The 12,143-nt window shown below is 39.0% G+C and overlaps 1 protein-coding gene across 1 annotated transcript; it reads right to left on the bottom strand.

Moving 5' to 3' along the window:
• Window positions 1–1,942: 1,942 nt before the first annotated feature.
• LOC146706987 (uncharacterized) lies at window positions 1,943–10,850 on the bottom strand. The gene is made up of 5 exons (XM_085458292.1): window positions 10,655–10,850; window positions 8,303–8,632; window positions 8,098–8,169; window positions 7,914–8,006; window positions 1,943–3,728 (listed from the first exon to the last, which is right to left on the bottom strand). The coding sequence occupies exons 1-5, from the start codon at window positions 10,704–10,706 to the stop codon at window positions 3,604–3,606; spliced, it is 672 nt and encodes a 223-aa protein (XP_085314418.1). The 5' UTR covers window positions 10,707–10,850; the 3' UTR covers window positions 1,943–3,603.
• Between the last annotated feature and the right edge of the window lie 1,293 nt (window positions 10,851–12,143).

Consider the following 12,143-nt stretch of genomic DNA (forward strand, 5'->3'; position numbering starts at 1 on the left):
TTGTTCTTATTCAGAAGTAGATCACTTCTCCCACTGTGCATTTCGAAAGGCTGATTTTATATTTCACAATGCAAGAGTTAATTTAGAGTGGCCGAGTAACTGTAGGGTGAGATACTATGAAGCTGAAGTTGATAGTGCCTCCATGTTTCCCTATGTCGTCATTCAGAATTAAGAAAGATAAATAAAATAATTAAACAAACCTGATGAGATTTTGGAGCACCAAAGACATTTCCAAGGGCTTTTACTTTGAAATCCAGTCAGACTGACTTGAAATTAAGGTAAGGTAGGTCAAACTGGGAGGGTCTCACATAATACTTAAAACAAACACACACACACACACACACACACACACACACACACACACACACACACAGAAAATTACGTTTTTCTCCTTAAAAATGTAATACATTTAGAAAGAAAGAAACAATTTAGAGAGCACACGTAGCACAATTGTAGCAAAATATTTCAACACAACGGAGCAAACATTCAACACAATTAATTGTAGATACTTTATTTATATAGCACTCTTAACAGAATAAGAACCACAAAGTGCTTCACAATAATATAAAACATACATAAAACAGCACAATCGAACAAACTGCACAATTCTAGTTAAAAGCCAATCTAAATGAAAGAGTCTTAAGCTGCTGTTTAAAAGAATAAATGCAATCAAGGCAATGTAAAGATGGAGGCAAAGCACTCCACAACCTGGGGGCCACCGCTCTAAAACATCTCCTCTGGTCTTAAAACGACCAACAGCTTTTGATTAGAGGATCTCAGGCTGCGAGAGGGAGCGTGCGGCTGTAAAAGATCAGAGATGTGGGCAGGAGCCTCGTGATTCAGAGCTGGTGAAAGCTTAACGAGTGTCAGTATAAGTGTATAAGTATACTCTTTGAGACGATCATAACCTCATGCTTGGAGTAATAGGGTTTGGCCAGAGCACGTCTGGAACTGGTGCAGAATGTTGCGGCACGGTTTTTAACTGGTAAAAGAACATTTAAGCATATTACTCCGGTTCTGGCCTCCTTACACTGGCTTCCAATTAAATTTAGGATCAATTTTAAACTCCTTTTACTGGTTTTTAAATCCTTAAATGGTCTGGTACCTGAATATATATGCTGCCCCTCATTCACTCCGGTCAGCTGAGCAGGTGTTGCTCAGAGTCCCTAAATGATGGATGAAAGTTGGAGGAGACGGAGCGTTCTATGTTGTGGCCCCAAAGCTTTGGAACGATCTTCCTCTTCACATCAGGAACTCTACATCAGTGCTGGTTTTTAAATCCAGATTAAAAACTCATTTTTATTTACTCGCCTTTGGTCGGCCATGTGTTGTTTTTAAAGTGCTATATAAATAAATTATGGTAAGATAAAATCGTTTAATGTGCAAACACGTGACAGGGGTTTCAAATGCAACTGCAAAATTAGCCACTTGGGGATTGTTTGCTAGCTAGAATGACAAAATTAGTGAAAGGTAAGTTTTGCTTAACCTTGTAAGCCCATCATAGAACAAGTCTTTACATTTTTCGATGCTATAGTGTCAGTTTTTGGAGGATTTCAAGTTGCTAAACATACAATACATACAATTACAATCACTGTATCGCAAATTTTAATAATATGTATGCATTAAGTCCATAGTAACGACTTAAATTGCTAAAAAGGTGCAAAAAACTACAAATAAATTAAAAATTATATTTTTTTAACACATTTTTCTAATAAAAGAGATTTCAGAGGTGAAAACTGTTGCAAAATAGTTCCGAACCACAGGAAATTTATTTTGTATCCTCAGAATTTCATTTCTAACAAACACTAATTTTTATAAACTGCTGCAAAAACAAAAATCGATCTTGTGCACAATCTGCAACAGCATGTGCCTCAAAAATAAACTATTTCCAACTGTGTCACAGAGACTATACAGAAAGTCAAAGATGAACTTTCTGAAAAAAAAACAAAACAAAACAAAAAACTACATTTCCCACAAAATGAGGCGATAGTTCCTGCTGACAACATGATAAAGTTTATTCAAACGCAGGAAGTGCTGTGAACAGCTGATCAGATCAGCAAAATTTGTCTGGATAATAAAATTTTTTGTTGTTTCTTGCACTTTTTGCAAAGCCATTAGTGGAAGGAAACTGCAACCTGGGACAAGTTAAATACTGATATGGAAGTACAACTCCTCTGTTTTAATATGCAAAAAATTATTGCTCTAGCTTATTTGGTTGCACTTCCACCAGGATTTTAAAATAGTTAATGGGATCATGAACACTTTCATGGGCTTAGAAGGCTTTTAAATCCCTGCTACAAATTGCTATTAAGTAGGGCTGCCACAAATGATTATTCTGATAGTCGACTAGTCACCGATTATCTTTGCGATTAGTCGACTAATCAGATCATGCATCCAGCTTATTGCACCAGCTAATGCTATAACTATCATTAGCTTACAGCTTTAAGTGTTTAAGCTTTGTGCTAACTAACAATAAAGACAAGATGATAGTTTATTAAATGTTAATGAAGTTTGCAGATTGTTTTGGTGAAGTTTAATAAACTCCTTGCTATCTAAGATATAACAGGACACCGGAGTAAATTCTCACACTTCTGATAATCAGTTGTCTGTTTGACGTTTATTCAGCTGTGCAAAAACTATAACTTTAATCTCAGCCAAACCGATTTACTCAGGAACAAATAAAATACTGAAAAAAGCCAAACAATAACATTTTTAAGTTATCTAAGTGACTCATATATCATGTTTAACCTGAGTAGCGAAAGACTGCGGTGGGTTTGAAAACGATTTGCCGGGAGTCCGGTGTTCTCCCGGCTCTACTGAGCCTTGAACCCCGGCTAGCTATCGAGCTGGTCGGAGCGCTTTTGAAAATATGCGGTGTCCTGATAAACTGAGCAGATATTTGAGGTTTGCACAGCTACATTCTCACCTGAAAATATGTTAAACGTTTATTTTGTGACCCAGAAAGAATAATAAGAGTAACATTAAAACTAACTAGCTGCCGCCATTGTTGGAAACTGAGCAGGGCCGCGCTATGAATTCTGGGATAGGTTGGGCCACGACCCATCCCGACCCATCCTTCAAATCTGGGGAAATGAAGGACGCATTTCTGGGCCGCATTTGTCGGAGTGTTCGAGTTTGGACAGTCTTCGTCGTGTGGCTGTAACGTAATCGGCCTACAAATGCGGGCACAGGAGGATGCAGTTCCTGAATTTGGAAACAGCTTCTTCTTCGGGGTTTAACGGCAGCTGGCATCCTTGTACATGCAGTGCTGCCATCTTCTGTTTCAGTCCGTTATTACACTTTTAAATCCTGCTACTTATTCCTGCGTATTTTGGAATCTTACAAAGCTTCAAACGACGTGTCGACTATTAAATCAGCCGTCGATGATTTTGATAGTCGACGTAATCGTGACTAGTCGACTGATCGTGGCAGCCCTACTATTAAGTAATTTGATTTTCCAAATAATTCATAAAACAATCTTACTTTTTTCTACGTTTCCAGGAAATATTTAGCTGCACCTGAGCAACTGACAGAAGGATCAGATGAATGGCCCAAATGGTGGATATTCAAAAAAGCTTCTTTTCTCTGGCCGTGATGATGAGATTATCCTTTCAGTCCGTCAGTTCCTCTTGCTGATGGTTTCTTGAGCTGTTCCTCTTCATCTCCTTTCTTTGCTCTGTTACCTTGGGTTTCCAGCTCAGAGTCGTTCTCTTCAGTCTTCCAAATCCCTGTGAGAACAAGAAAACCAGTTAGAAACTGAAATAATGCTGTACTATCCAAAAGGCACTAAACCGAGGGCTGAATTAAAAAGCAAGGTTTCGTCTTATCCAGGTAAAAAATAGCTTCACCATTTCAGTCGGCAGCAAATAATTTCATTGTTCTACAAGCATTAACATGTGGTTCTAAAACATGTGGTTCTAAAACATGTGATTCTAAAACATCCAAACTGTACGTGCAGAAAACTTGACCTCTGACTTCAAGGTCAAGTCAAGGTCACTGGGAGAAACTCCAGGCCTCGAGAGCCGGTGTCCTGCAGGTTTTAGATGCATCCTTGATCCAACACAGCTCATTCAAATGGCTAAATTGCCTCCTCAACATGTCTTCAAGTTCTCTGGAGGCCTGGGAATCAACTAATCATTTGATTCAGGTGTTGACCCAGGGTGATATCTTAAATCTGCAGGACACTGGCCCTTGAGGCCTGCAGTTCCCCACCCCTAGTTTACAGGATCCTACAATGTGAATGCTAATGTTCGGTGGTTGCTGGAATACTGTTCTAAGCTGTGGTGTGCTGGGGGAGCAGCACAGCAAAGAAGGACACATCCAGGCTGGAAGAACTGATCAGGAAGGCTAGCTCTGTGGTCGGCATGAAACTGGACACTCTGGTGACAGTGGCAGAGAAAAGGACATTAAAGAAACTGCTGGACATTATGGACAATGCTGGGCATCCTCTGCACACGGCCATAAACAACCAGAGGAGCCTGTTCAGTGACAGGTTGCTTCTCCCAAAGACCAACAGACTTAAAAAACTCCTTGTTCCACACGCCATCAAACTGTTTAACTCCTCTCTGGAGGGGAGAGGGAGGGGAAACAGGAGGACAAAGGAGGAGGGAACAGCTGTAGTGCCTCTTCACTGTGCAATACTTAATATCCAACGGAGCAATAGACTCACAATACTTGAAATGTGCAAATCCCTTGTATTCTTATTCCTATTTATTCTATTTATCCCTTGTGTATACTCTGTATTTATATATATGGTATATTTCTGCTCACATTCTGTAACTTCTGTCGGTGCTGTGCTATTGGAAACCGAATTTCCCGGAGGAACCAACCCGAGGGATTAATAAAGTTTTATCTAATCTAATCGATTGGAGAAGTTAGGGTTCATCCTTCACCTTTACTGTGCTAATGTTTATATTATACTAACCATAGCTGTGTAGCTGGCACCACCAAGCACATCATTACATACCAGCTAGCTCAACTTCAGTAACCCTACAAACGTCACACTGCTGTTTAGCTTTTTATCTTTATTTGTGTGGGAAGTGACAGCAGAGGTGCACGTTTGAATTTTTCAGAAATCTCTCAGTCAGAACGTGGTATATTATATTTAACCAAAAAAAAAACAAACGGTTTATCTGAAGATGGTCAGGTATAGGGACAGGCCTGAAAAATGAGTGAAAAAGCAGCCAATGATCAGACAAAAAAGTAAAGAACTGGTGCTCAAGACCACAAAAAAAATAAATAAAAAAAAAGATAATAAAATTAACTAAACACATAAGTAAGAAGGCAAGAAAGTCTGTCTCATTGGAACTAACGTACAAATAAATATGAGTGATTCAAGACTTTGTAGAGTCACTTTAAACGGAAGCTGCAACATAACCAGCCGAACCATCTGGAAAGTTAACCAGACGCACCCACCTGGAGACCAACAACACTTCACATGGGTGGATTTTCAGAAAGCCCGGCTGATGGCCAAAGTGCCATTTATGTGTTGAACTGAATGTGCAATTTAGAAAACACTAGCTCCCATCTGTTTTATATCCATGTCGTCTAATGTTTAACAGTATATGCTTATTATGGATAGCAATAGTGTTTGATTAAAGGTACAGTGCGAAATTTGGAACTTCAAAGAGATTAAAAAAATCTAATTAATTTTAAACAAAATGAAAGTAAACTATGAGCACTCAGAAAATGAGCACAATTTAGCATACTATAATTTTATAAGAGATGGAAATTAGAAATGGTATCAGTGAGGGGGTACAACCTTAATATGAATGATATTTATCTCATCATGCGCAGAACTCACAAAGAAGCCATCGTACACGCAAGAGCGTCTGGTTTGAATGTGCTGCTACAGTTTCACAGCGCAGAGAGCTTCCTGCGCTCGGAGAGAAATCCTGCTTATGCTTTTAAACTTACTTTTGCTGTCTGGAGGCAGACAAAGGTAGACGGGGTTCTAATGTGATTGGTCACTTTGATCGACACTTGAGGTTACTGTGTTAAACTGAGTTACACTGTGACAGGGACAGAAAAGCTGTTTTAAACTGCATTTGTTTAGAAGTTGAAAAATAAAGGCTGCTGAATTAATCATCAGCAGTTACTGTTTGTTGTACATCAGTGGAAACACTGACAACTGTCACTGGATTATTTAATGTTAATTTAATTCTAAGGTTAGTTCTGAAGCCTCTGCACTGCTGCCCCATTAATCTGTTGTACAGTATTACACAGCTTTTAAAAATCACAATGAGAAGCACATCATTGCTATTAAAAAAAACAACAACAACAGGAAAAAGTCGAGTAAACGAATTTTATAAAATGTGTTTATGTTGCTGCCAGTGAGTGTACTTCACTCAGTGAAACAGCTGTACACATCTGGCTCCAGAGCTCCACACACCGTGACCACAGACAGTCTGTGGGGTGGACAGCAGAGCAGGATGTGACACACTGTCTTTGGTAAGTAGCTCATTGGTCTGAACTAGTGTCTGATGAACAGTTCAGGTTGTTGCCATCATGCTGTATGAATCTAAAAGGTCATATAACTATAACACACTATGCTTGTAGCTGCTGCATGCCAGGTGTTATCTGCTGTTTACAGCTGTGGAAGAAGTACCCATCCTAAATCCTATACTTATATGAAAAAGTAATACTACAGTACATGTGTAGTCTGTAAAAATACATTTTTACTGAAGTAAAAGTACAAATATTCTGCATTAAAATATACTTCAAACTCCATATAAGTGTTCAGTCATTAAAGTGTACACCACTGATGGGACTAATTCACTGAAGCTAAAAATCACACCACAATTAATTAGTTGATGTATATTTTATATGAATCTAATTCTGCGACATATGATTAGAGAAGTATTTGAATTTTTATAGTTATATTTTTTGAATAAAGCAAAGAGTTGATCTGTGCTACATATCAGTTGTGAGGATGTGTTGATGTTTTGAAAGCGCAGTTTGCTAGTTTAGCTACAGCAGTTACTTCTGTTGTACTGATTTATGACGGGCTTCACTTTAATGCTGAAACTCATCTTAAAGACTTATTAAAGACTTCAAGGGCACGTTTTGAAACGTGCCGTTACATGTGTTTCCTGCAGACTGAGCAACTTTATGTTGATTGGTTTAAACATCTTTATTTTAGCCAAACTTATAGTTGCCACATTCTGATGCACACTTTCTTTCCTGGTCCTCGTTATAAGTTTTAAGCTATGTAATACTGTACAAGAGAACTTACTTTTGAATCCTCTGCTTTCTTCAGCATTAAAGTAATACAGTGACAGTTTTGCCACTGCTATGTTTTCAAAATGTTAACAAGTACGGTTTAAAACAGCGTTTCTGTCGCTGCCACAGCGTACCTCAGTTTAACACAGTAACCTGAAGTGTGCATCAAAGTGACCAATCACATTAGCACTGTGTGCTACATTGGTCTCCGCCTCCAGACGGTAAAAGTACATTTATTCGTTTGAGCAGGATTTGCCTCTGAGTGCAGGGAGCTACTGGCTGAGTGTGAAACTATAGCAGTGTGTGCAATGCAGACTGTCTGCACGGTTTGTTGAATTTACATGTGTGGAATTTAAATGCGCTTGTGCATTTGTTATGACATAAATATCATTCCACACCTTTACATCACTTTTTGTGACTTGTCGTTCAGTAGCTGTTTGTTAGGGGTGCATTTATTAGCGGAAACAAACGAGTGCTGGTTGTTTAAAATAGCTTTGCACCATAACGGAGCTCAGCCTGTACAGCCTGTGCTGAAAAACAAATAATGAATCCTCCTGTGGTCCTCGTTTGATCAATGGACTTCAGCAGAGAAACCAGATCTATGAATCAACTTGACTGAGCGTACCAATTCAAAAGCCTGAATTCAAAAGTCGGTGATGGCTAAATTAAAAATGTAATGCTGTTTAACTCACTGTTCTTGAAGAGCATCAGGAAAACAGTAGCTATGAGAAGAGCAAAGATGGGAATGAGGGCATAATAATGATGACTGTTCTCTGGTGCAGGATCTAAAGGGAAAAGCAAAGTGTTTGTAAGCTATACGTCTTGATTTTCTGTTTTTTTTCAAACAAACCGATGACCTCATTGTGCCAGTCTTACCTGTATCTGGCATTTCCTCTGTTGCTGTTGTGCTGGTGTCATTCTCCTTAGTAAGGTTTTGCTTCTCTGTCACTGTTTCAAATGAGGTAAAAACCATCAAGTTGTTTTAATTCTGTTTCTTACTTACCTAACCATATACAATTCCAACATTTATTAAGTAATGCCAGTAATATCAAATAATGAACAAGCTCATGAACCAACTTACCAACAACATGAAAAAAACAGGCGGCTTCTGAATTTGGGATAAACCATTTGTACTTTCCGCTATCAGACTGCTGGACTGATCGGATCCGTACAGTCATGAATCCTCTCCTCATGTCCTCATCGATGAAGTCCACCCGGTTTCTGTATTGTGAATCAAGATCTACCTTTCCATTTCGAAGGGTGAAGATGACACTTTCGGCGTAACTTGTATTTCCATCGACTCGTTTCAGAACCTGAGAGCGGCCCTTCAAGTTGATTTCACACTGAAAAGTGAGATCATCACCGTTTGATAATTCGATTTTCTGAGTAGAGCTCGAAGTTTGAAGTTTTCCTGGAGAAACAAACAGTTTTAACATGAACAAAGACTGCACATACATTGTCTCCACTTTCAAGTTCATGCAGGTACATATGGTTAAAGTGGGGGTCACCAAGCTAAACAAGAAATATACAGCTATCTGTTAATCTGTTTACCCAGACAGTGCAAGTTGTACATACCAAGCATTTCATTTAAACACACTATTGGATTCGTTCAGGAAGTCATGCAAACTATAAGAATAGGGACTGTAAAAAATTTAACTTTTCCCTTTTAAAAAAAGGGGGGAAAAAGAGATTCTGGCATTTTCAGTAAGCTAACCGAAGTCAGGGCTGCACATTGTGACAGCTTTCACCATTAGTTCATTTGATTATTGCATTATTGCAGGGGTGTCAAACTCAAATACACAGTGGGCCAAAATTCAAAACTGGAACAAAGTCGCGGGCTAATGTTAATAATTATTATTTAAAAAAAAAAAAAAAAAAAAAATCTTCCTCCAGATATAAGAATGAATCTTTTCTTATGGACTCAAACAAGTTTGGCTGAAAAACTGAATATGGAACAAGCAAAGCTTAATACTAAACAATATATATATTAGCTGTATAATACCAGTAGGCCAGCTCTGATAGGAATTTGGTATGGCTTCGCGGGCCAAATGTAATAGACTATTTTTTTTGTGGCTTTTTTTCAGGGTTTGTTAACATGCTGTGTAGGTGTGTACTTGACTAGCTGATAACGACATAACGGGGGAAACATCTGGTTTGACTATTCTTCACCTGTAGTTTGAATGCTGAACATTTGCCTGTTTAAATCATGAGACCAGTCACTACACAGAGATGTGCTTCTGAATGTGGACGATGCGTCTTCTGCAGTGATGCAGTTCTGCTTGTGTTGAGTGATGAAAACAACTGATCGATCTAAACTCTTTAAACATCAAAATTGATCATTAGATTTTTTATGACACAACAGTGGTGAGTGTTCCCACCTTCTGCTCTTTGTAACTTAACGCCATCTTTCCGTTTTCGAGTTCTGGACATGATTTTGGAGGATATATCTTCGCAGTAGTGATTGACCGCAAAGTAAAGCTACCGAAAATGTACAACACCACATCCCATCTCAAACCAGGAAGTCAGCATTTTCTCGTGCAGAGGGTCTATTAGGCTGCGGGCTAAATTGGCGCGTGGGCCCGAGTTTGACACCTGTGTGTTATTTGATTATACAAGTTGTCAAAAGCAATATTTTGAATCACAGCCCAAGACCTCAAATAGCTTTTTTGTTGACAGAGTTTACAAACTTCCTAACAGTTTTCTATCATTGTACACAGCACGTTCCTCATAATCTTTTTCTTTTCTAAACGAGGATCTTTTCAGAGACTTTTGTTTGTTTTGTGCCAGACTCTTTATATCACGATTATTTCACACACTTGTGAGTAAACCATACAAATGACAAACCTGCGGCAGTTCACTCATGAAATGTGAGGAATGCAAAACAATCAAGAACTTGCTTACTTGGGTATTTATTGCACTGTGTACCACATCAAATATACAATTAGTATAAAATCTTCCAAGTTAAAAGAGAGAAGCTAGACAAAGATTTCACCAAATTTGGAAAGAAGAAAGAAGAGTTTCTAAATCCTAAACTGGTAATACAAGCAACCTAGGTAGCCACAACACAATAACAACAATCGTTTAGCGTTTGCTAAACAATTGCTTAGCGCCTTAAAATTGACATTTGTGGAGTTATGCTGGGTTTACTACACTGTATATACACATCAGGTCTCAGTTCAAAAGAAAAACTAAGTTCAAAACTGTAAAAGCAGTTAGCTAAACAGAGCACAGGTACCTGTTGCGCTGTTAGCCTTAGCTTTCAACGAGTCGAGTGAGGTGGGAGAGTTTGAATAGCACACAGATCAATTAAAACGCAGTAACCTCTTTTAAAGGGTTCGTGAAACCCAAAGTAGTGTTGCCACATTGGGCTCAAAGCAGAAAAATAACCGTGTCCGTGTAGCTTCCAAAGTGGCGTACTCTTAAATGCACTTACCAGTGTGAAGCAACGCGAAAGTTAAAGCCAAAAAGAGCGTTTTTTCGAACATAGTTAAATTTGTTCAACCAGGATACGAAAACTTTACTTCAATACGGGCTCAGTTAGACTGATATCCAGAACCTTCTCACGAGAACAGATTAGGTTATTTCACGTCTTCAATGTTCCCGCGAAACATTTACATCTAATGGAGGCGGATCAGTTGAGAGGACCAATGGGCGGCAATGGTTGACAGGGAAGTGTGTGTTTGCTACGCATGCGTAAGAACGCAGTGACGTTTCATGTGTATATCTTCGTTGCGAATATACAGAGTGAGTGCCACTGTGTCTTGAGCACATTCTGGTTTATGATATCAAACACCTTCTAGTAGGAAGTCCTTTCTGCAGTCGCTTTGAAGTGCTAGGACACATGTTTATACTTTTTTGGGTGGAGGTTCGTCCTCTCGGGAAACAACCATCACGTGTCACTGTTGCCGTGAATATTGGTATAATTGTAACGCAATCCGTAAGAATTACTGGTCCAATGTTATTAGAGTAGCGAAAGGCGGTTCCATACAGTCCACATTACAAACGCCATTAGCAGCTACTCTCTTTAATCGTTTGTATGACATGATTCCCACACAGTATACTGTCCATGTTAGTTGCAAGTGAAGTCTCATTAAAGAATTTAAGGTAAAAGTTTAAGGTATTTTATATTTCCTCACACAGCTCTATTATGTGGGATATTTTGATAATAAGAAAAAAATATCTTCAAACCTTCACCTGACTGATTTTGTTTCTTGAAGCCACAGTTTACCCAACAGATGGGATAGCTGCACTACAAGAAACTTGAGCTGTTGTATGACACGCTACAAAATATCTGCACATTCAGGCTTTGGTAGGTCGAGCCCAGCTGCACTGACAGTTAAGATCTAGATATGAATAGAAAGGCACATTAAAGTATCCCAGACACCTCAAGGTTTACTCATAAGATTCAACCCAAATTTGTTTTTAACGAAAACAAATCACTGACAATAAAGACTTACCTGGAATGAAAATGTCAGCTTAAAACAGTCCTCATATTCATCCTCTTAGCTGCCTCTGCACGTCTTACCTTCGCGCCGTTCGCTAAAGTGGGTGGGACTAACAGATCACGTTATACCAGGTTTCCCGCCATTGCGAGGACGCGGGCGTCACATTAGGTCCGAGTTAGAGTGGAAGCAAGTGCAAGCGGAGTATACTCAGATTTTGACAGGCTCTAAGAACACATAAATACTCTGGAGAACAACAGGACTTTAGGACAAAGCCTCATAGACATTGGAGGACCTCAGAAGGTGGCAGTGTAACGTCAAGGACTAACTACAACTATGTTCACAACAAATATTCCACTTTCAAGTCTCAAACAGTTTAATGTTACACGTTCTTCATAAGCCTTAGTAGGTTCGTGGTGGCAAAGTTACTCTTCACAAAACCATACGCTTAATAACTGCACAGCTAAATATTGCTCTTGA

This window comes from Copadichromis virginalis, linkage group LG6, assembly GCF_057382275.1.
Source record: "Copadichromis virginalis isolate Kocher_CV1m ecotype Utaka linkage group LG6, C_Virginalis_male_GT1.1, whole genome shotgun sequence".
NCBI lineage: Eukaryota > Metazoa > Chordata > Actinopteri > Cichliformes > Cichlidae > Copadichromis > Copadichromis virginalis.

Coding starts and splice junctions, on each gene's coding strand:
- LOC146706987 (XM_085458292.1), bottom strand. CDS start 10,706: ATGTTCGAAAAAACGCTCTTTTTGGCTTTAACTTTCGCGTTGCTTCAC. Junction 8,170..8,302: donor CTGTTTTTTTCATGTTGTTG/GTAAGTTGGTTC, acceptor CATTTGAAACAG/TGACAGAGAAGCAAAACCTT. Junction 3,729..7,913: donor CCTGATGCTCTTCAAGAACA/GTGAGTTAAACA, acceptor TTGTTCTCACAG/GGATTTGGAAGACTGAAGAG.